The sequence below is a fragment of the Brachyistius frenatus genome, unplaced genomic scaffold (genome assembly GCF_029030835.1).
Source record: "Brachyistius frenatus isolate BFR_SWC_R1_liver_20210118 unplaced genomic scaffold, ASM2903083v1 Contig_7, whole genome shotgun sequence".
NCBI classification, from domain to species: domain Eukaryota; kingdom Metazoa; phylum Chordata; class Actinopteri; family Embiotocidae; genus Brachyistius; species Brachyistius frenatus.
Window position 1 is genome coordinate 331682 of NW_027210606.1, and position 26066 is coordinate 357747.

General features: G+C 39.7%; 1 protein-coding gene across 2 annotated transcripts in view; it reads right to left on the reverse strand.

Annotated features, from left to right (window-relative positions):
- Window positions 1-26066, reverse strand: part of lcor (ligand dependent nuclear receptor corepressor) — a 69722-nt gene that overhangs the window by 15230 nt on the left and 28426 nt on the right. For both annotated transcript variants that reach the window (XM_069689465.1, XM_069689466.1), the window contains exons 2-4: window positions 12141-12206; window positions 6191-6270; window positions 2587-2719 (exon numbers count right to left, since the gene is read on the reverse strand). In XM_069689465.1, the coding sequence (XP_069545566.1) occupies window positions 2587-2719; window positions 6191-6270; window positions 12141-12206 (279 nt within the window). The remainder of the gene's footprint in view (window positions 1-2586; window positions 2720-6190; window positions 6271-12140; window positions 12207-26066) is intronic.

Genomic DNA, 26066 nt, shown 5'->3' on the forward strand with positions numbered 1-26066 from the left:
TTTTGTTACAGACGATATGGTGGTATGGTGTGTTCTGTGTAAAGCCAACAGATTTAGCAAACCTCACAGGAGATTTCTCCTATCTCATTTTACAATTTTCAACCTCCCAAATCCAGCACTAGTTTCTCATCCCAACGCTAACATGTAAAGTAAGTGTCAACTGAGTTTCCCACATGGCCTCTCATAGTAATCATGGAACTGTTAGTGCAGGTCGGAAAAGTGGGTCGGCCTCTCTGGCCCAGATCTCAACCGGTTTAGGGTCTACCTGCAAGGCAGAAACGTCTTTGTTCCAAATGTGAAACTTTGAAAAAGTTACAAACGATGTCCCTCAGGGATTAATCCCTGGCCCCCTTTTTTTTTTTTTTTTATCCCAACTGTACAAAACATGTAATGTATGTAAATGACACAACTTCACACACCCCTGTGCAACAGAGACTTGTGTCCTCTCTAATTCATTTTACTGAAGTCCTACAGTTGAGCATTGTGAAAAGTGGAGTTTTCTGGTTTTGAAGCTAAATATTTTAGCTCCCAAAGTGAGGTGGCCTACTTGAAAGAGAAGTGTACGGTATGCAAATGAGAACATGGCCGTGGAAGGAAAACTCAACAATGTCTTTGGGAATCTTAAGAAGCAATGGCAAATTATTGGGCTTTTGCAACTAGAGTGTTTTCAAGTTTCTAAATATCTCCTAAAAGATCTATCTGTGGTCTTGTTCTAACTCCATTTGACATTTGGGTTGAACAAAAATAAAACATGCAATATATATACAGTGGGTACGGAAAGTATTCAGACCCCTTTACATTTTTCACTCTTTGTTTCATTGCAGCCATTTGCTAAAATCAAAAAAGTTCATTTTATTTCTCATTAATGTACACTCAGCACCCCATCTTGACAGAAAAAAACAGAAATGTAGAAATTTGTGCAAATTTATTAAAAAAGAAAAACTGAAATATCACATGGTCATAAGTATTCAGACCCTTTGCTGTGACACTCATATTTAACTCACATGCTGTCCATTTCTTCTGATCCTCCTTGAGATGGTTCTACTCCTTCATTGGAGTCCAACTGTGTTTAATTAAACTGATTGGACTTGATTAGGAAAGGCACACACCTGTCTATATACGACCTTACAGCTCACAGTGCATGTCAGAGCAAATGAGAATCATGAGGTCGAAGGAACTGTCCAAGGAGCTCAGAGACAGAATTGTGGCAAGGCACAGATCTGGCCAAGGTTACAAAATAATTTCTGCAGCACTCAAGGTTCCTAAGAGCACAGTGGCCTCCATAATCCTTAAATGGAAGAAGTTTGGGACGACCAGAACTCTTCCTAGACCTGGCCGTCCAGCCAAACTGAGCAATCGTGGGAGAAGAGCCTTGGTGAGAGAGGTAAAGAAGAACCCAAAGATCACTGTGGCTGAGCTCCAGAGATGCAGTAGGGAGATGGGAGAAAGTTCCACAAAGTCAACTATCACTGCAGCCCTCCACCAGTCGGGGCTTTATGGCAGAGTGGCCCGACGGAAGCCTCTCCTCAGTGCAAGACATATGAAAGCCCGTATAGAGTTTGCCAAAAAACACATGAAGGACTCCCAGACTATGAGAAATAAGATTCTCTGGTCTGATGAGACCAAGATCGAACTTTTTGGCGTTAATTCTAAGCGGTATGTGTGGAGAAAACCAGGCACTGCTCATCACCTGCCCAATACAATCCCAACAGTGAAACATGGTGGTGGCAGCATCATGCTATGGGGGTGTTTTTCAGCTGCAGGGACAGGACGACTGGTTGCAATTGAAGGAAAGATGAATGCGGCCAAGTACAGAGATATCCTGGAAGAAAACCTCTTCCAGAGTGTTCTGGACCTCAGACTGGGCTGAAGGTTCACCTTCCAACAAGACAATGACCCTAATCACACAGCTAAAATAACAAAGGAGTGGCTTCAGAACAACTCTGTGACCATTCTTGACTGGCCCAGCCAGAGCCCTGACCTAAACCCAATTGAGCATCTCTGGAGAGACCTGAAAATGTCTGTCCACCAACGTTCACCATCCAACCTGACGGAACTGGAGAGGATCTGCAAGGAAGAATGGCAGAGGATCCCCAAATCCAGGTGTGAAAAGCTTGTTGCATCATTCCCAAGAAGACTCATGGCTGTACGAGCTCAAAAGGGTGCTTCTACTCAATACTGAGCAAAGGGTCTGAATACTTATGACCATGTGATATTTCAGTTTTTCGTTTTTAATAAATTTGCACAAATTTCTACATTTCTGTTTTTTTCTGTCAAGATGGGGTGCTGAGTGTACATTAATGAGAAATAAAATGAACTTTTTTGATTTTAGCAAATGGCTGCAATGAAACAAAGAGTGAAAAATTTAAAGGGGTCCGAATACTTTCCGTACCCACTGTATATATCTGATATCCTAAATATACTCTGGTATTATATTCCCATGGAAATAACATCATTTTGCTGGGTATAGCCTCTCTGAAACTGTCCCCTGGAAATGATTCCAGAACAAATGATTCCAGATATTCATTATGACATGGAATGTTGCAGTGATGATGAAATGAAAGGTGAGGAGTGTGCGTGTCTCACCTTTTCTGTGGAACACAGCATTTAGGAAGTCTTGGGCCTGTCTCTCCAGCCGGCTGATCCGAGACTGTTCCTGTTTGAAGTCTTCACACTCCGACAGCACGTTGCTGCCTCCACCGTTCACGGCGCTGTGCTCCTTCACAGACAAACACACAGAGACAAATGTGTGAGTAAGGGGTTGGTGTTTCAAAAAATAATACCCTCACACAACCATCACGTAACACACAACACCGCCATTGTTTTTCATTGTAGTCGTTTAAACATGTCCAGTTGTAGAGGTCCAAGGTTGTTCCGCTGTTCTGAGGCAACACAAGATGTTTTGTGTTGCAGGTACATGCAGATCTCTCCATTCTTTGGCCTGAAAATAGTAGATTCTCCTTTAAGTTAAAAGGTGAGCAAGTGGATTTTTTAGGTTTTTTTTGGCACATCTTGAGCAAAGTATCGCTCTTCTATTTATCTTAGCAGTTAATAAGAACAGATTTCACTGGCTAGAATTTGTTAGACATGTTGGTTGTTTTATATATATATTCCCATTAACAATTGTAGGGATGCAACTTAAAATGCTTATGATTGATTAACCTGTAAAGTATTTGATTACTCCTAAATGTATGTACATCTTACAAAATAATGGAAGTTGCCCAAAGCCACATCTTCAGATGTCTTATTTCGTCTCAACCAACAGTCTACAAGTATGTGTGAAAGTGTCACGAGCAGGCCAGAAACCAATAAAATGACTCGACAGAGAGAAGCGGTGGCAGGACAGCTCACTTCTCTGCTGAGATTGAAGGCGGGCTTTTTCAGGCTGACAGCCAATCAAACGGCTCCTTCAGGATATGGAGGTCTTGGACCTGTTCTGCCAACAAAAGATGATTATGAAAACACTCCACAGCTAAATGGGGAAGCGAATTCAGCCTCTAAATCGGCAAAGGGATTAAAACCACTGTTAATGTGTGTTGTGGTTGTCGGTTGTAATGAGTGTGTTGCCATTGTCTTTAAAACAATAAACATGGAATTTGAGCATGTATATGTGTTTGTGTGCATTAATGGTAAAAGACAAAGCAACATAGATGAGAATGTGTTTTTAAAGCTTTCTCCCTCCCTCCCTCCCTCTCTCCCTCTCTCTTCTGCTGGCAGTTTGCATGGCTTCAGATCAATGGTTCCGGCCCACTGAAGCTCCTCTGGCATTTCACAAACAAGCAGAGGGTAATAATGATGAGACAGAGAGAGCGTTCAAAACCCTAACACATGGATAAAGGAGAAAATTGTATTTGAGTAAGAATAAAAAAATACAATTAAGGCCTCCGTAAATAATAATAAATCTATTGTATATGCCATGATTCACACACTATAAGTGGCTAAGATAATTATTGATGATTTAGAAAATACTGTTAAAAAAAATCTCCTATCATCCCTGCAAGGCCTTGTTTAATTGATTTTGCTCTAGCTATTGATTTTGATTTTTTTGTTTTGTTTTGGTTGTTGTCCCATTCAAGTCTTACCTGTAATAACTGTATTAAATGCAGAAGCGAGTTTTGACAACACGATCGCTGTTAGCATATTAGCATGAGCAGGCACAGACAGAAAATGGAGACAAGAGATAGGGAGGGGCAGATGGGGGTTGATGGAGGAGGGGGGCGGTGAAGCAGGAATGTTTTGAGGAGACAGATGGCTGACCTCGGAGGTCAGACATGGGTCAAGTCGAAAAACAAGCGACAATTGATGACAGAGGAAAGGACGCCCCCTCCTAACTTCCTTCCCTTTCCTCATTGGCTCCTTCAAACCCTTGTTCTGTGAACTTACACTGATGTTAAAATAAAGGTGAATGGTAAACAAATTCAAAACCATTTGACCTACCATCTACAATCAGTTAAAGGCTAAAGACCAAAAACAACTAAAAATAATTCATGAAAACCAGCCAACATGGTTAAAAGTTATGGGACAGGTAAGTAAGCATCAAGTTTTAGACTGTTTAATCAACAGATCAGAAGCAGCATGTAATTGTTTTGCAACAAGGGACCCCATCTGGAGTCGTGCAGGGACCGTTCAGCACCCACGACATCTTTGCTCTTTTTGTTCTTTATTTTTCAGTAGAGAGGAGGTCTGTAACATTGAATGGCTCCATCACATGAACACGTTCTTCAAAGCAGCATAAACAGAAGGAAGCACTGCAATGGCTCTGAACGCTTCGTAGTCGATGAGAAACTCTGAAGTGGGACGGGCCTCTCTGCTGCTGTGGGAGTCTCACTAATTTATACCCATGTCACCATCCGCCTCCTGGTTCCACATACATACACACACACTCACTTACATGCACACATTCACCTCCAAATCATTATGTCGCGTTCCTTTCATAAGCTAAATCGGGGTCAAGACCACGATGGTTGAACAACACAAATAACAAGAAGTGCAGCAGGAGAGGAGACAAACGTGGTGCTTTCAATAGAAAGCTCAAAACTGGCAGCAGACAAAAACACAGAACTTGTAGCAAAAGGAACTCATTCACAAAAGTAACATAAGTGCTGTATTAAGCAGAAAGCAGCATTCATCTCTATTATTCACAATTTACATAAGGAGAGATATAATGGAAATGCAGTTTCATTTAGTATTGTTTTGAAAATGTTTGCAACATTAGAGGGAAATGTTCTCATCCCCCAGTGCAGAATTTATCATCACATACAGAACAATAGCAGTGAAATCACTGAACATGTTTGTTCTACTATATATCTTGTACATCGAATACGTTCTCTTTATATTTCATTCAGGGATTTTAGATTTTTACTGTAAGCCTTAGATAAAAGTGTACATCTTGCAATAAAAATGAATTATGCAGTCCTTCGAGCAAAGCAGAGTTCTTGACTTTTTTGTAGATATATTTTGCTGATTATTGCAAAATGTATACACAGTTTATTCCGTTTATTCCAAGGAGCAGTACAGGTGTCTCAGAACTTTTCAACTTGGTGTAGAGTATAAACCAGGACACTGTTTGTTTCAACCATTTACAAAATGTTTCAAGAAATGACCAATGTGGAAACGGACAAAAAAGGTAACGCCTAAAATGTATCATTGAGATGCCAAAAGGCATGGTGAAACAGCAATGTACAAGATGAGGATTCACAGGGAGTCCGGTCTTTATGCTAAGATGACTGCCTGCTGACTTCTTCCCAATATTTAGGAATAAACTTGCAGGCTGAGTTCAAACTACCAAACTTTTTTAGAAAAGGCTGCCGGAGGTATACTGCAATTTCTAACCTTTATTACTACTATTATTATGTAATCAACTTTAGTGTAACTGTTTGCAGAATTGACTCATACTTCATTGTGCCTCCACTTTGAGACTAAACCTACATGCTGAGCAAAGGACAATGGCAGGAGCAATATGGGCTAATACCCAACATGCTTTTTTTTCAGAGAAAGAAAAACGTCTTTAAACATGGGGAGAATTTGCAAACTTCTAACAGAGCTGGTCAGCTTGAACCCAGGACCTTTATGCAGTGAGGCTAAAGTGATAACACCCAATAGTTTCTGACAGTTATGACATTAAAGCCATTTAATTACAATGAGAGGATGTTGTGTGAAGGGGAGACAAAAGTGTTGCAATGCCTCCTACCTTGACTTTCTCACGTCTCAAGCAGCAGAAGAGACAGTTTTCATCGAAGGACCAGTCAGACACTTCCTCTGGCTCGCAGTCTGTATCAGAGTCAAAGATAGAAAGTACCAGGTTAAATCATGACAAACGCCACCTCCCATAATCCTCAGCATGTCCCAACATTGTAGTCGTGAATGGACGTTTTAGGTCGAGTAGTTAAGAAGCATATTACTAAAGCAAGAGGCAAACCTTTTTATCTAGTTTTTTTCCTGTTCAGTTTTCAACTGTAGGTTCATATTTTGCATTTGCACAACTTGCAATAATTAATCTTAAATATTCATATACAGGTTGAATCTTAAAACCAGAATGAGGTGTATATGACTCAGTGGAGAGGTCCCAACACACCGTCTGTTTTCATTTAACATCCAGTCAAGCCTGCAGAGATTGACAGCTGAGGGACCACAACCAATAGCATCTACAGCATTAAAATGATTCACTTTTAATTAGAGCCAATGATTAAATTCCAACGATGACTAACTTCACATGTCAAGTGTACTGTGTAAAAATGAACCGCACCTGTGACTGACAGATAAGCTCAATTTTCTATCGAGTAACTCGTTGCCTAAAGACCACAAACACTGCACGAAGGCCTCTGTGTGTGTGAGAGAGAGTGCAGGTAAATAAGTCTTAAGTATTCATGTCCTAAAGCCCTATGTGCAAATATCTAATTAGCATTTTCCAAGGCTGCATTCTCTTGCACAAGTTCAGCCTGATGAAGAAATGCACTGATGCCTCCTCTCTCCCCACAGCTTTCCTGTCTTTCTTATCCAGGTGGAAGAGTGGGCAGAACATCTGCTTCTGTAGGTATTTGACCCAACTCTAAATCCACATTTGAAAACTCGAATTCATTTTTTTTTAATCGTATACAGCCCTTTATGCACCCCTCCTCACTTCAACCTCAACAAGCTGTTTTAGCCCCTGTCTGTTAAAGATCACTGTTCCGACAAGTCGACTGTTATGTCTGGACAGCTTCTGGAAACTGACTCCTGAACAGACCTCTGTCAGCTTCAAATGTTAGGACAAGAAACAATAGTTTGTCAGATTTCACTTTTTTGATTTATTTTTACTCAAAATATGAATTTGTTTAATTGGCTACAGAATGGACAGTTAGAGGGCATGTGAAAATGTTCTGAGGTCAATTTGATGAGGACATAGAAGCTGAGACTTACTTACTTTACATACATTCACTTCAAGTTTAGAATTCTGATAACGTTTAACACAGTTCTGACATCATGGCAGTATATAACAGACAGAAAAAAACTAAAAGAATGATGTCGCCCCTTTAAAACAACCAATTATCTCAGCACTCAGTACTACTGATCAATAGTTCCTCTTACCAATATTTTGCTGTGCTTGTGGTCTTGTGATTTAGATGATGTCAACTGTCAGTTCATGTTCACTGAAGTCTATTTCAGTTCAGTGGCTACACGGGCGAGTCTTTATCCATCAAAATGTAAATGCTTTTTAACAACATAGCACCTTCTGTTCTGAGAAAGAGTGAGGAGACCGGTTACAGCTGAGCTGTTGCCATGGTGCTACACTTGCATTGAAATCCCTCAGTTCAGCCTGAAACTACATCGCCAGAGAGTGACGGACATATACAGAGGAAGAGATGCAGTGAAACAGAGGAAGGACTGAGGAGGTAAGAAAATGAAGGAGTAGGTTACAGACAGGAGGAGGAGAAAGAAGTCTGAGTCAGCTCCACAAAGAGACAGAGAACACAGAAACTCAAGAACAAAATCAATATCGGCACAATATACTGTGAACATACAGCATATAGTATGCCACATCAAAACCTCATAACTCCAAATGTCACCTTTTCAGCAGCTAAGAAAACAACCTGAGGCCAAGGTGAAAGTGTTTTATCAGCAGTGAGGATGGTGAAATATAATCATGAGCTTTCACTTTACATTAAAGTGTGAAATCTGAGGTTACTTTTCAGTAGAATTGTTCACACTGGAACAATTAATTTAAGAAATTAAAACCCATCTGTTCTTGATAGGGTAAAGACAGAAAGGTTGTTTTGATATTCATATGTATGTTTCCCATCCTATTAAATATGTTAATATATCTCTTTTTATGGCTCTCCTGAATTTGCAACCAGAAGGCAATAACGCTGTTATTAATTATTTCCTGTGCAGGCGCTTGTGCTTATGAATATGCAGTCCTTGCACAAAAATAAGTATTATAAATTATTATGTGAACTCTTTTTAATATTTTTAAGTCATAAACGTTTTAATCTTGAGAGGAAATGTCTTTTAAAAAAAAAAAAAATCTTTCTTTCATTTTTGAGGGTGAAATGGTTGATTTTCAGAGTATTCAAAATCTGTTTTATAAATACTACAATCAGACAACATAATGTTAACAGAATTCCACTAAATAAACAAAACAATGTTGACAGGATCAATTCATATGTATTTCTCTCTCAATTCTTTTAAAGTGTAAAATTAACAGTACTCTCAAACCAAATGTAATAAATCCAATTTCCCAAAAAATAATTGTGCAGTCATATCTTCTTACATACATACATACATACATATAAATATGGCTGTATCTGCAATAATCCAGGCAGATTTATCTGTCTTGCTTTTATTTCAGGTAACATACTAGTAGATCATGTATTGATGTTTTATCCATCCACCCATTCATTCGTAAGATTAGAAAATTAATAATCCAATTTGTTTGAGTTATGCAATCACTTACAGTTAATATCAAATCAGTAATCAGTGAAGAAAATTGCTGCCTACTATCTTTGACACATGCCACGTAAAAATGTACGAAATATAATTTCGGAGTTAAAATGTTACTATTGAAAATACAGGTTGAGAGACCTGTGCTCGTGTCTTGTTTGACTGTCCCCTTGAAAGGTTTGAGTCAGTTTCACCTCACTCAACAGTAATATCACAGGGTACTGACCACACCCTGAGTATGTTCAGGCCTATATCCCTTGTTGTTGCAACAAAGAACAAGTTCACCACTAGAGATTCTTAGCCTTTAAGCCTGCCTTTTGAGGAACTAAAATTTGAAAAAAATAACAGATATACGCGCCTTTAAAAACACTGACATCTTCTGCTATTGTCATAAATAACAAGGAGAAGCATACAAGTCACTGCTCGCTCTCTTTCCTATTCTTTCTCTGTGTCTTGTAACGAAACGGCTAAAGGTGAGCTGTGTTTCAACCCTGCGGTTATACCACTTACAACATCCCTGGAAAAGCACCAATTAGCTCCAGTCCCACTGCCAGCTTGACCCCCCCACCCTTACACCTGTCAACGTTTGTGTGTGTGTGTGTGTGTGTGTGTGTGTGTGTGTGTGTGTGTGTGTGTGTGTGTGTGTGTGTGTGTGTGTGTGTGTGTGTGTGTGTGTGTGTGTGTGTGTGTGTGTGTGTGTGTGTGCAAGTTTGTGAAAATGAGGAGGATATTGACATTGTTTAAATGAATCTGTATGCTTGTGTTTGTTTACCTGCCCCTAATTAATCAGCTTACTGCTTCTGCAGCAACCTGGTTTCTCAAACATCATACAAAGGAGAAACATTTGTTTACATGTGAGCCTTTGAATGACAAAGACAAGGAAAATGGTACTCTGACAGCAGTATGAAAAGATGAAAAGTAAAATGATTGGTGTACGGGGGGCTCAGACTTAAACATCTGTCATAGCACTGCACTGTTGATCCAATATCACAAAAACACTTCAAATAGTCTTATCTTTGTTACGAACAGTTGAAATCAGTCTTTTTCTGTGGGAGAAATGGAATACAATAATATATCTGCAAGTCTCAGAGTTTACACATCATCAGCACTGTTCATGTGCTTACAAGTGTGTTTGTGTTCAACAGTCTATGGCTATGGTTAAGTGAAAAAAAAAGTGTCAATTTTGTTGTTTGATATATTTTTTTACGTTTACTGAGGACAGCTGCTCAAACAGTATTATGGATTCTGATATCAATATCTACTGTAAACATCAGGCTTTAGCATCATTTGCTCAGAATCACAGAGCAAAGATTTCTTTCTTAATCGCAGTTATCGACCTTTAACATTTTCAACAGCAGAAATCAATCGTTTGCAAAGCAGCCGATTTATGCACCCACAAAATGAAACGGACCACAAAGCAACACAGAAACACTACATACACTTCAAGTTGGATTTTAATCACACACACACTCCCACAGAGGTGGTTCCATGGTCAGACAACGCACTGTAAATATACAACTATAAAAGTGTAATTAATTACCTTCACTCTTTATAGCTGAAGAAGGACTCACTGACTGTTGCAAAAGCAAGCATGTGCCCTTTTTCTAAACAGAGTGCCACAGGGAAATCTGGGGAATGTAGGAAATCACTAATGGAGGAGTATGGGAGCCCTTTGAGGGAAAATAATTTATGATACGCAGCTTTGTTTTTCCTTCAAGTCATAAAGTGTAACTGTTATGCTGTTTTTGAAATCTAGTGATGTCTAGTAATGTCACCGTCTGTCGCTCTGAATGAGCAAGTGGCAGTTTTACTTGGAGAGAGTTTATGCGAGTGTGTACGTGTGGAAGTGTAATGCATGAGAGAAAATGACGTAGACATGCCAGAAATATTCTAAAAATGCCTTAAGTTGGTGGGGGATGGGTCACATGACTACAGGACGCCATGTTGACCTTGTTTCTCAGAAAAAGAGAGGAAGAGACGGAGAGGAGGAGAGAGAGATGTGGCTGTTGAGGTGGTCTTCATTTCTTTTATTCTCATGACATCCATATTTGATTTGTGCCACTCAGAGGAAACCCTTCGGATTGGTAGCTTTGGTGAGTTTGTTTCCTCAGTGCTCATGGGCTCAATGCTGCCTAAATAACACATGTTGGTATTCCCCTAAGCACTGTTCATTGCAAAATGACTTGCGTATAAATAAATGACAGGATACATGACAGAAAACATACACAATTATTTTAGTATTCTGAGATCCAGATTTTGTTTGTACATCACCGTCTTGAATATTTTCACGGCTCTATGGATAGTGTTATATCTGTCCCCTGTCCATGACTAGTGTAAAAACACATTCCACAAGTTAAAATAAAACCTCTGCAATCAGTGCTAAAATCAAGTGGGTGTGGTGTGACAGCTCAGAAACACAAAGACAGAATTTCATCCTCAACTACTAAGACACCGCTTAACTTTATTTGACAAACTCAGATTTCTAAAGCCTCATCATATAAACATTAAAATCCACCTTTACACAAAACAAGGACTGTGGAATTCATCCCTCATCACCTCCAATGAAAGCTTGTCAGAGGGGAATTTTAATGGCCATTATGAGTGAGAGGAAAATCATTGTTTTAAGATTTAAAAACAAAACAAAAGGCACATGCAAAGATGCAAACCATGCCAGACAGACTGGTTATACTGGAGGCCAGTTTCTGTTGGTAATGCTCTGACTGTGAACTGCCATAGCAGGTGCATTTTAGACACTTTGCATACTGTGCCAATCAGACCATCTCTGCTTGGTATATAGTTGTAAGACAGTCAGTAAAAGAGACCAAGAGAAACCATCAAGCTCAGCTAGTCCGGGCAGCAACTTTTTGTCCTTCCCCTGCTTTGTTAGGTGACATCTGTCAGTTAAAGATGGCTTTTGTAAGAATTAATCATATTGTTTTGCATTATAAGTATTTTTTGCAGCAGTGTCAATTCTGCAAGTGTGGCAATAAATGTCTTTATGAAAGATCAGTGGGGAGATGTTTTTGCTTTTTATGTATTTTTGAATATCCATACTGTCTCCCACTGAGAACACTGATATAAACTGAGAGTTGATCTCCTGTTGTATGTACTTATTTAGCTTTTACTGAGCAAAATGTAAAAGGTAAATTCAAAGGAGGACTAAATCAAAAATAATCGCAGTTCTTCTAAACAACTGAACAAAAAAACAACACCTTATTTACCTTGGAAAAGGGTGATATCTTTGACTAGTCCCGGTCCAAACAAGCCTTCCAAGATGCTTTCAAAGCCTGTAAAAAAGAGAGGAGATATGATGTTAATGCCAGCTGACATGTTTACCATCAAAACAATGAATGATAACCCTAAAATACTGTAACATATGATAAAATAACTACTGCATTGGTTTTCAAAATGCAACATCTACAAAAGGAAACCATTTGAAAAAAAAAAAAAAAAAATGAACAATTATTGTATCTTTTGAAGGGAGGAACCTGATGACAAAGTGTTTTTCCCCCAGGGCATATTTTTGCTGATGCACAGCCTCCACTGCTTTCATCCAGCAGCAACAAAAAACAGAAACAAAATCCAAAAATAGCTTCACAGAGCAGTTTGTAATCTTAAATCATTTGGTGAATTAATGGTCATAAACAAACATGTTTTTGTGTTTTCTGCAATAATAAAAAAAACTAGATTATTTTGTGTACACACACACACACACACACACACACACACACACACACACACACACACACACACACACACACACACACACACACACACACACACACACACACACACACACACACACACACACACACACACACACACACATATTGCATCTATTGAGACAATGGCATTGAAGTTCTTGTGAGCACACATACAATGATGTGAGAGCACAGAAAACAAAGGCTTTTTGGGCACACACAAAACATACAATAAGAATCACACCGAAATACCCACAAAAGATGAGGCTCAGTGAGCACTTATTATGCATATACACACAATATGTACAAAAGACATGTGCACATGAGCACACACACAGTCACACACACACAGTCACACACACACAGTCACACACACACACACACACACACACACACACACACACACACACACACACACACACACACACACACACACACACACACACACACACACACACACACACACACACACACACACACACATTTGTCTTTCTTCCCAGCTCTTAAAGCAAATGAGCGCTTTACCTATAATACACTAAGCTAATGTCACTCACTTTTGATTAACTGTAAATACCCTCGATCTGCTGTTGCTTGGCAACAGCATACAGAGAAACATAAATACATATTGTAATTTTAAACCACGTCCTTCCCTCCCCCCTTTTTTCTCTCCAGGCCCCACCTCTTCTTCCATTAAATGGAAATGGAGGCAGACAGAGAGAAGCAGAGACAAAGACGAGTGTCCACCTGCGTGTAAATGTGTGTGCATTTTGAGCAGGGAATGAAAAGGTTAGCAGAGCACAGACACATACATACGTGTGCACACATAGTTCAAGTGTTGCCACTTCTCTCAGTGCTGAAGGTGAATGTCTGAGGCCACATATTTTACATAGAAGCAATAAACGAGATTGATAAACCACAGCCTGCATAGAAATGTATTACTCTATATATAGATAGATAGATAGATACAGTAGATGTGTACTTTATTAATTCCTCAGAGGGAAATTTTTATGTTATAGCAGCATAAAACAAATGCACATTCTATACAATAAAATAAGATAAATAATATTAAATAAACTAACCTAAACAAAACCTAAACCTAAACAACAGTGCAATGAATTAGAATAAACAACATACAAAACAGCAGTGCAAGAGAGTTATTGTTGTGAGATTGATTTTGCCGGTGGTGATTTATTGTACAGTCTTATTGCGGTCGGCAGGAACGATCTCCTGTATCTGTCATAAGGACAGATACAGGAGATGGAGGAGTCTATTGGAGAACGTGCTCCGCTGTCCCTGCAGCAAGTGGCGAAGAGGGTGGTCAGGATTATCCATATGGATAATCATTTCTTTAGTGTCCTCCTCTCCACCAGAGTGGGTTGCACACTAATCGAAAGGTTGGTGGTTCGATCCCCAGCTCCTCCTGTCGACATGCCCAAGTGTCCTTGAGCAAGACACTGAACCCTAAATTGCTCCCGATGGTGAACCATCGGTGTATGAATGTTCTCCTGCCGGCAGCACCTTGCATGGTGATCTGTCTCATTAGTGTGTGAATGGGTGAATGGAAAAACCATGTTAAAGCGCTTTGAGACCAAAAGGTCATAAAGCGCTATACAAGTACAGACCATTTACCATTTATCATTTACCACCACCACATAATACACTTGGCCTCATGACAACAATTCTTCAGCTCCCACAGCACCAATATTACAAGCATCCAATAGGAAGAAGGTCAGAGATTCATGGATTCATGGACCGCTGCAGCGGTTTTATAAGTTTCAGTCCAATAACTCTATTGAGGAAATCAGATCCATTATAGGTAAGATGATCACACATATTTTGTAGTTTTGACTCTTTACTTGAGCAGTGGTATGAAACTGCGACCATGAGGTCACAACACCAACAGTCACCTTTAATCTGATGGTGTTAAAATCTACATCAGATTAACACAATGGGGATACAGACTCTAAATTCTAGTGGATCAAATGGTCAAGTTAACATACTGTAAGTAAACTCATCCTATTTATCATGTGATGTTTGTAGTCAACACCTGAAACAAAGAGACCCACAGCATGGACTGAGTTTACATGACTAGCTTTGTCAAATGACAACTGCTTGAGCATACAATTTTGAGATCAGCATCTAAAGCTCACAGGTGATATTAAGCACAATATACTCATTTAGCAGATGTTTGTTTATCTGAAGCAACTTGTAACATTTGTTCAGTATAGTATGACAATTTGCTTCAGCGTGCTTGTTTTAGATTAATGAGTACAATCTTAATTACGGACTTAGACATGTAGTAACGCCAGTACGATCCATTTGTGAGTGAGTGAGTGAGTGAGTGAGTGAGAAAGAGAAATCCCTCATTACTAATCACTACACTTTTAGCTTGTGTTGATGATCCAAATGCCAGGTGTTGCTCAAAGCTAAAGGATAACAACTTTTAATTTGTTGTTATCGTTCACACACACACACACACACACACACACACACACACACACACACACACACACACACACACACACACACACACACACACACACACACACACACACACACACACACACACACACACACACATAAAATGGTGCTGAAGACAATGGAGAAAACTATTGCAAAAAATAAAGACAATACCCTCAATTTAACAAAAATGGAAAAATAATTAGCCATAGAATATGAATTACAGCACTGGATTAAAAAAAAAAAATCCTCCAAACATATATTGTCCATTCACAAAGGGGTAATATCTGGAATTTGAAAGTGAATCTTGTCATGTCACAGTTAAAAAGGCTAATTAGACAAGATGTTTTAATTTTAGCAATTTAAATTGGCCAAAAACACCTCACCTGCTCTAACCTAGAGGGGCGGCGAACATCCTCTTTGTCCCTCTTTGCTCCTTATATCCCAAATTTTCAGAGAAGTGCATATGATGGAAAAACACACTAGCCCACACCCACACCCACATCACAAAGTTCCCTTAAACCTGCACATGCAAAATTCATGCGGCCTACAAAGGCAGCTTTGATAACAAAAAAATGGAAGCTTCAAAGAATTTTCAAAAGCTTCCATTTTTTCTTCCTCTGCAGCTGCCAGTATGCACAAAATGCAGCTCTCCTTTCAAGTCAGGGGGGGAAATAATTAGGGTTATAGCACACCAGTGTGAGAAACCAGTGCTTAAAGTCAAAGTTACATAGGTGCCGTACTATTTGGATATTGAGTGTTTTCATATATAAAAGGGACAGTCCGTCATAAATGCATCTCCAGCAACAGACTGAGGAAAGTAGTGGATGACTGCCCCGCAAGGCCAAAGCTGTGATTGGACAGATGAGATCGACGATCTGATTGGACAAATGAGATTAGGGGATGTGATTGGCTAGATGAGATAACAGCGACAAAGTCTCTTGAGCCAAAGGCAAAAAGCTCCAGAAATGCAGGTCAGTTAGTGAACACACTCTGGGCCCAAAAGCATTCGCATGACATGGTAAAGAGAGACACACACACACACACACACACACACACACACACACACACACACACACACACACACACACACACACACACACACACACACACACACACACGCACAAATACACATTATGGCATCTGGGATTCTGTCAGTGTGTTATACAAAAATGCACGTGGATATAGACTCTCTCTTTCTCTCACACACACACAGAGCTGTCCCCAATCGCTGAAACCTCTATTGTGTCACTTCATTTCACTTCACAGAGTCCAGCAGCACAGCCGAGAGCAGCGCAACACACACTTAAGAGACTCACACATACACTCATAAAGCATGGAGGGAATCACAAGACATCAAGCTAATCCATGTGCACCCGAAAGGACACACAACAACCAATAACTTAGAATATGTAAACATATGGATGGCACAATGAAGCCTTGTGGACTGAGAAACTGCTGTAGATGCAGGATGTAACACAATCAAATTTAAATAATAAAAAAAAAAGAGGTGGATTATGGAAACACACACGCCTGTAACCTGACACTGAGCCACCTGCAGGCAGTCTGTTTTTTTGTTTTTTCATCCAAGAGAAACAAATTTTAGGCTATATCCAATACTTATATTTTTCAGAGTGGATTATCTCAGTGTATTTGGGACAAACAGACTCACAAAATACAATACAATACCGAATCATTATATAATAGTAGCACCATTCTCCTTCATGTGTATCCTGTAGACATGAAGGAGAAACTCACGACTTTGTGAGAATATGATACTACTTTGACCTGCATTCTAGAGAAAGCATTCATGAGTCCTGATCCAATTGTAACCACATGTATTTGTCTGAACTGAGAAAATACATCAACTTTGTCAATTTACAGGTCCTCTTCTGACTTTGATTAAAACCCCTAAAAACTCATCTTTGTTCATTACAATTACATATTTAGAAAAAACAAATCCTGTGTAACTCTATGCCTTTGCCGTCATTCAATACGTGTGCCGCTATAAACATGCAAATAGTCCCCGCCTCTATCTCCACCCTCCTACTCAGCAGTTCCAGAGTGGAAATGCTCAGCCATGGCACTGATTGCTTATTTCGGTCATGAGACACCTTCTAGCATTTAAAAAAACTGCATTTTGCATTGTCAAAATCTTGATTTTCATTGGAGGTGTGTTTTTGTGTGTGAGTGAGTCTCTTAAAGTCATCCGCTGATTTCCATTGCTTTAAGAGTGCGCTAACAAAAACAGCATGAGGAGATTCAGCTATTTTCTTGCATTGTGCGCAACTGTAGAGCTTTTCAGAAATAATCAGTAAATGCTAGATTTATGTCTCAATGTGAACATGGCATTCGGGAAATTAAGCATGTAGTGCTCTGAAACATTAAAGGACAAAAAAAAAAGAAAAACACACTTCCACCGCTGCTGCTTCACTGCTTTGGTGTCTGTTGAGAGCAACTGAGCTGCTAAAAAATTAATTCAGGGTATGCTTATCAAATCAAAACGCAGACACATACATACACATGCAAGCATGGGAAGAAACAACATCTCTCCCATTTCCAACAGCCACGGAAAGGAACCTGACACTGAAGGAAGCAGCACAATCAATCTGATAATGAACAGGGAGGAGCAAAGGAAGGAAAACAGGGACGCTGAGAGACAGCTCAGGGGAACCAGCATTTGGCTTTCTTGTGACCATTGGGCATAAGCTATACATAGAGCTGCATGACCATTAATAATTTTGTACGACCAAAGCCTTTTGGTAGGTAGGTAGGTAGGTATTTACTTTACTTTATTAATCCCCGAGGGGAAATTGTTTTCAAGAACAGGACCCCTTGCTTGGTCCTGATCAAATCAATACCTAATTAACCCTAACAGGAGTATGGGTTTCAGGAGGGGCAGGCTTATGGTCTCTCAGAACCAGTTCTTAATATGTGCTGTCCGATCATGTCAGAAATCAAATATGTCCAAAGTTAATCACGAGGATCACACTGGAAGGCAGAGTGGAAGAATGGTTACGAGGAAAGGTGAAAGGGAGAAATGCAATATAGTTTAAAAATCAAACAAACGCCCTCGTAGACATTTAGGTGTAAAAGTCTGATAGTAAATGGTTAACATAGACACCTCCTATCCAAAGTTAAGGTTTGACCATCCAACATGCAATTCAGACAGACCACACATGGAGCTCACAGTGAAACAACACGCAGGAGAGAATTTAAGAGGCTCAATGAGCCATGTAAACTTATCACCTCACAACTGACACTGTTTGTGGTCATTGCATTGAAGTCTTTACTATTGACAACCTGACAAGAACCATTTCTTTTTAGGTTGTCTTTCAAAAACACAGGATTACCATAGGTTTGAATGGAGAAACAGTGGAACTCTACACAGTGAAAATGTAAACAAAAACTAGGAAAGAGTTGGGGATGAAGGTGTCAGTAGACAAATGTATCTATAAAGACATCTATAGCTGTACTAATATGATTGGATGTGACTTGTCTGCTAGAGATGTATGAGCCATTAATTATGATGCATGAATTAAACAGCTGATGCAAGCACAAGCTCCTGCGCTCATCCTGACTCAGACCTGTGTATAGTCTGTTTCTGTGCAGTACAAATTCTGAAAACCTCTGAAAAAATACATACATGCAAAATGAAGCTAAGCTCGGCCTTTCTTTCTGTAGCCAGTTTTTCATGTAAGCATACATTAGCAACAATAGCAGATCAGAGTGCCACATGTCCAAAAGAGCTCCATGAAGCTTTGACAAAGAAGTTGACTCTGGTTAGTGCTGTTGTGAAAGGCTGTTGATTCACCAGGACATGTTTATTATTTCTATCTCTAAAGATTTAGAATATTGTGAAAAATAAAGTCACAGCGACAGTTTTTAAGATGGTTGAATGCCTGAAAAAAAACAGAACCTGAACTTCATCTGATCAATGTTGCAGCGATCTTTGCTCTCTATACTGCAGTAGTTCTAATTAGCTGCAGCAGTTTCCACAGAATAAGTAAAAATAACTATTCTGTCTAACATTATTCTCTGTAATTCTTTGCACTTTGACCCTGATTAAAACCTCCACACAGAGAAACACATGATCCATTCTGGTGACAATGAGAGACGCGGCGAGGGGTCTCGGATTTGGAATGACACGGGGATATCACATGACAAGTGAGCGACCAGAACCACTGAAACACAAAGTTCCTGGCCAACTAATCTATTTTTCCACACGTTTCATATTTACTGTGATTTGGGTTCAACTCACAGACACTATACAGTAGTATGCCTAATGTAGCAAAAAGTAGAGAATGATATTTATGGTTAATCTTGTAGCGGATCTTTTTAATGTCTGAATGTTCCTCTGCATGGTCATCATAACTAGGGCAGCCATTTTGACACACCAGTCAAAGGAGCATGAACAGGCCTAATATATCCCGCAGTGCACATGATTCAAATATGAAGCGTTAGATATTTATCATTTCACAGATTTCAGATGCTTTGATGCATTGTTTATCCATACCAACATAACCAAAATGATGCAGATTTTTTTAAACCACATAAACCAAGTAACATAAGCTTGTTCACATAGGTGCACATTGAAATGTCAGTCAGAGTAAACAAAAGTCAAACTTACTGCAGCCTAATGCAATATTTTTGTAGGACTTCATGGACCATTGCAGATTTAGTATTACGCTTTAATGTGTCTGCTAAAGGATACCTATTTTGCTCTCTTTCTGCTAAATGTGCAGTTATTGGCTAACATGTTAGCCACAACTAATGAAAAAAAAAAAAAATCATGCTAAAATGAATTTTTAAAGCTTCTCTCTCTTCTCTGAGTGAATTATTGTTTATGTTTTTCGTCTCATGTGAGGTTCATGGCTATGTTCTCATGTCCAAGGACCAGCTGTCTGGCTTGACTGGATGATGCCTGCCTGACTGCTATAAAGAAATACAATTCAGTTTGACCTTGCCTCAGTGCTTCAATGGAGATTAAGTGTCTGATTTCAAGGCTGCAGGCCCTCTGCACACAGGCAAGAAAGGAAGCTTTAATAAGGCACCACTGAGACGAAATATAAGAATTTCTCTCTGAAAAAGTTAACCTTGGTATAAGTATCATTGTCGTCCACCTGTCTGACAGTTTATCATCTGCCCTGGTGTGCTCAAACTGGTCAGTATTTTTGATATATGTGTGCAGTCTTTTGAATGAAATTGTTTACATTGAAAAAAAAAATCCTTGAGAGCGCATACAAATGTTAGCGTGTCAGTAGATGTAGTTAGAATAACTTTGACTTTACTTTGTGAGGGGCCTAATGTTCAAACACTCAGTATACTCAGTCATCACTCACATGGCTTCAATATGTTTTGGATTCAATTTGGGAATATTTGTTACCTCATGTCAGTATCTTGATAATCTTATAATTAATGGAGTTTGGTGTAAAAGGATTTCTTTGCATGGCAAATAGGTAAATCATTTTACTCTTGTCTTTATTAATTTATCCTTTGAAATGAATTCCTTGACAGGGCGATGCCATTTGAAAAACAGAAGATACACAGCTAGTAGAACAGCAAGAGAGCCGTGAATCAAAAACATCACAGCAGTGGAAAGATCAACTGAATCCTTTTTTGTCTCTGCAGGAAAAAAAAACTTCAGTGGAAAAGTTGAACCATTTTTGCGTGTCTGAGCAAGAACAAATACAAATATAAAAGCTTGTTTACAAAGAGTAAAAACCACCTCTGCCATACTATGTGCAGAGTGTGTACGTGCATATTATTATGTGAATGTATGTATGTTTGCATGTGTAGGTGTGTGTCCTGGAGACTGAGGAGGAAAATGAATATAGCAAATATGTGCATGTTTGGCCGAAGGCGTGGTAAAACACAGCGACTCAAACAAACTGCAGCAAAGACACAACCTAAACATGGTGTGTCAATTCAATCTGACGGCTTCTCGGCAAACCAAATCCCTAATCTCATCTCATCGCTACTTCTCTGAAGTATCCGGTGATGAGCTCAAAGGAGGCTGATGTGTGCTGGCAGCTATTTCTGTGACTAACACACCACCATTGCACACGCATGTACGCACGCACACTTCTTAATGCAGCAGAAATGTTGTTAAAAGCAATACAAATTGTGTGGTGTCTCATCAGAAGGTGAACAACAAAAGAAATCATCACAGCATTAGAATACACAGCATCACAACATAGGGACACAGACCATGACTGCATGTATCAGACTGTGGGTTTGGAGGTTTTACTTTATCTTTCTGTAATTTCACCATCATGGCTTGGAAAGGGAAGGAAAAAACTAGGTCGAGCTCTCTGATTGGCTGACAAATCACCCCCTAACCTCAAACAACGAATGACTGAACGTGTGCAATTAATTACTTTCCTCTCCTAATGTACAGAGAAATGCACACAGAGTGTATACGCAAGGCTGACTTTGAACATCTAAACGATTGGTCAAGGCAAATTTGGGCCCGTTTCCCCACAATGCACTCGGACAGGCACACTCAGATGGGTGTGGTGAGGCTGCTCTGAATCTGTTCCCTTTTCTGTTCTCGTTGCTTATTTCTGCAGCCAAGCAAACGTCTCAGTGGGAGGAAAGAAAAAAAGGAATCATTCCAATTACTCATCTAACTATCTAATTATTTCATTATGTGGTGGAGAGCAGGAAGGAGGATAAAGATGTGTCTCTGTGCTTCCTTTCACCCTCTGTGCTCCTCTCCTGGTGACAACACCTGGAAATATCGTCTCTGATCAGTCCCTGTACTATTGATCCTTTACATACTTTGCAGAATTTATAGTTATTGTTTCTGTTAATTGTTTTGTTTTGACCTCCAATATAAACACACAACACCGTTTACATGTGTGTCCTTCTGGTTTTGCATGTTCTCTCTATCTTGCCACCCTGTTAGATCGAGAAGGGAAGGCGGAGGAGAAGGAGGTGCAGACATACAAAAGTTCTAGAAGCTAATTGAAAACAATTAAAGGAGAGATATGGGAATTTGTGCATTTGTGCAAATGATAGAGTACGTAAAGTGGGGTGTAGTTGGGGGCAGGCGGATGGAGATTAGCGAGGTATTAACGAATGGGAGTGGCACATTATTTTCTGCCAATTACCTTGCCTGCTAAAGTGGTAAACAGTGATGGAGCAAAAAATGTAAAAACAGACAGGGGGATGCACACTGGACTGATGCTGAACTGGAAAGCCCCCGCTGCTTTATTTTCTGATTTACAGTGGGATGATTTAAAGTGCAACATTTGAAGAAATAACAGCAATGAGATGGCTAAAATGTGAATTTGCTATCAACTAAATTCAGAAGCATTCTGATCAAACTGAGGATTGAATCTGAATGTACAGTACAAGATGAACAAACTCAAATCCCCCGAGTTTATGGTACAGTCAAAACAACAAAAGCCACTTTCTGTGGGGGGGGGGGGGGGGGGGGGGGGGGGGGGGGGGGGGGGGGGGGGGGGGGGGGGGGGGGGGGGGGGGGGGGGGGGGGGGGGGGGGGGGGGGGGGGGAGACAAGGGGATTTCTTCAACTGATTTGTTCATTATTTAATAGACTCAATATACATCATTCTTCTGTTTTTTTTTTCTTTGATAGACCTCTCTATGCCTTAATCAAATTCACATGACAATATGAAGGAAAATGCTTCATATGAATACATGGATGTTAGTAGCTGTAAAATCAAGCCTAATATAACATACTGAAGAACATAATAATCTGATTATGACCTGCACAAATTAAAATATTGAGTGGTCTTACATTCAGAGAGAGAGACTGGACATCCAATTTGTTTGGACTTACCTCTACTACCAAAAATCACTAAACTTGGATGACAGACTCCTTAAATTTGTTTCAGCAAAGCAGCTGCAATGGAGTCTTTTAGTTTTTGTTCACAGCCTAAAAAAAACTCAAACTAAAGGTGTGATCGCAACGACTCACTCCTGGGTTAAGTCACTTTTGGACACATCTCTTTCAGTCACTGTGTTATCTCTGCTCTATTAAAGTTTGTATGTCTTTGTGATGAAATTAAATTCAAAGCACTAAATTATTAAATGTGATTGACTTGACTAGATGGGGTGTGCAATAGGTCAATGTCTCTGTTCTGTTTACCGTGGCCTCTTGTATGACTTTTGCACAAGAACAATACACCGACACATGAACTGTGTCAATACACAGCCTACTGATAAAACAATGATGAGCACATCCACTACATTCTGCTGGATCTTTCATTCTGCTTTCTTTAAAGAAGCTAATAAAATTTGTATTAAATTTTGAAGTACCTTCGGACCTCTGATCTGACTCTGCTGACACAAAAAAATTAGCATTCTTCTCTCCTCTCCCATCAAAAGGACAAGAGCCTCTCATTTCTATGGCCAATACAGGTTCCTCTTCACATGACTGTACATGTCTTTCATTGTGCTACAAGGTTGCAAAAAAGTTCAGGGAAAAAGAAAAAATACTGAAGATGAAAGTCAGAAATTAATTGTAGGCAGTTTTGTGATGCCTGTGGACCTAGGTAACATGTGTCATGCTCATCAACCTCTCTTAAAAATATTTTCAGTCAGAGAAACAAATTATTGACATCAAAAATAAAAAATAATCTAAACTGTTAGCTTGCAGCCGTGGGGGAAGAAGAATAGAGGAGAAGGAACTGTTTTAAACTGTTACTGAGACAGAGACCTTGCCTTTTAAAGACCATCTTGCTTCAGTGCACCAATTATTTTCAAAGGCCAGCAATTTGCAATTCACTGGAAACAGAAGCCTTTCAGAATGAAGAGGGTGACAAACGGCCATGCCTCTCACCTTGAATTTCTCACTATTTTCTTCTGGTTTTGGCTGACATTGTTGCCACCACCGAATGGACACCAACTCATCTGGAGTGAACACACAATGCCTAGTCAAACTTTAAGCTCGATTCACCTTCTCATTCACCTACTGCCACCAATTACAAACTTTCTTTTGGAAACAACAGCAAGCAGAAGGGACTTCTTTACTGATTTTGTGAACCTGAAGATAATACAAACTCTTTAACATAACATGCAATATGTGGTAAGAACAGGCAAGGTCACTAACTAGCTCCTCCTACAGCTGGCATTGCAACCGGTGAAAACCAGCCTTAATAGACTTTCTAAACTGAACAAAAGAAAACAATCATGGCTGGTGTAATGTTCTATAATTAATGCTGATTTAGTGGGAGGTGATTGTTTACGTGGGGCAGTACACTCAGTGAACAGGCAGGATAATTACCTATTATCCGATGTCTTTTAATATCAAGTGCATTCAGGGCGTGTCCATATCCACCCTTGATGGTTTAGTGGTCAATAATTGGAACTCTATGGTTTATAAGTTTTGTATTTAGTCTCTTAATCAACCACAGGTGTGTTTTGGGTGTGACATGAAATAAATGAATCAGAGAGTCTACTATTATTCGCTTTAGGAACCAGGTGTGCTTTCACCGTGACAGATTGCTGTTGTACGGGCGGATTATGTTATACAGGGACGTATTCCGAAAGGATGCTCCTCTGCAGAGGAAACGGGTCTGCTTGTGTGAAGATTAAGAAGGTTGATGTAATCAATAATAATCTTTCACACTGTAATCTTCTAGTTTTCAATGTTTTCAATGTTTGTATGTCCCTGTGTCTGCAAAAACATGGACACCAGAGGGAAAAATGAGAAATGCGTTGGTTAGAAACTAGCGAAGACACTGCACTCGACTCCGCTTTGCGATAGGGGTCAAATCAAACCCATCCTCAGATGACCAGTTGTTTTGTGTCGCTGCAAGCAGCGGATCCAAGTTCATCACCGGAGTGGCACATGGTAAGATTTCAGCATGAACAGCAACATTATGGGGAAGTTCTGTTGCAGTGGCACAAGAGTCAACAATCACATGCTGAATCTCCTCGTTAGCGTCAAAGAGCTTCGAAACTGAGGTCTTTGTCTGTTTCATTATCTCCTTATACAGCGCCTCTGAGCCCAATCTTCCGCTGGTAATCAAGTTCTTTGCAAAGGGACGTGGGGATTCGATGATCTACATTAGCATTTTTTTTCAGGAAAGTGAAGCATAATGGCTCCACTGTGTAACAGAAAAGAAAACATCCCCCGAACAAATGAGGCGTTCTACCAAATAAGAAACATCCGGACGAAGATGGAAAGCAAAGGATGGTGACATCTAATCTTGTTAGCTGGTCTGTAGTCAGCGCCATGTGCTGCTTGGTTCTGCAACATTCATAACTTCAGCATGATCATGTCGTCTATCAGCACCTCATTATTAAAGAAAAAGGAGACTATTTTCAATTACTAAACTTGGCCTAGTTTGGGACAGACATACCAAATTAAAAACAACTAGATGTCGTGGATGAGGAGCCAGTACAACAAACAACTGTGAAACAGAGCGTGTGTGTGTGTGTGTGTGTGTGTGTGTGTGTGTGTGTGTGTGTGTGTGTGTGTGTGTGTGTGTGTGTGTGTGTGTGTGTGTGTGGGGGGGGGGGGGGTTCGCTTTTTTTTTTCAGAGCGACAACTAATAACTAATAACCATAACTCTTCATTATGACTTTATCTGTTCTAACTTCCTTAAAAAGGGTGAAAATCACTTCTTTTTTTCTTCTAAAGGCTGAGGAAACATTCCAAACACAGAGATATCTTGTTTCCTATCACGCAAAAACAAGAAACAAATCCTCAGTATTTAGAAGCTAGATTTCAGTAACAGATTGATTTGTCATGATTAGCTTGTTGTCCTGCTGAAGAGTCAAACATTTTATTCCTGACCTCAACAACTGCTGGGCACATTTGTATCTCATCTGCCCTCTTGGCCTCTGACCTTGCACCATCGCGAGGCGCAAAAATTTCCCATTTTATGAAGTAAATATCTACATCTAATTGGCAAACTACCACACAATGTGAATGAGCAGATTCTTGTTAGAAGTGCACGAATCATTTCTATTTTGGACACCCTTAGTTTTAGCAATAGAAATATCACGT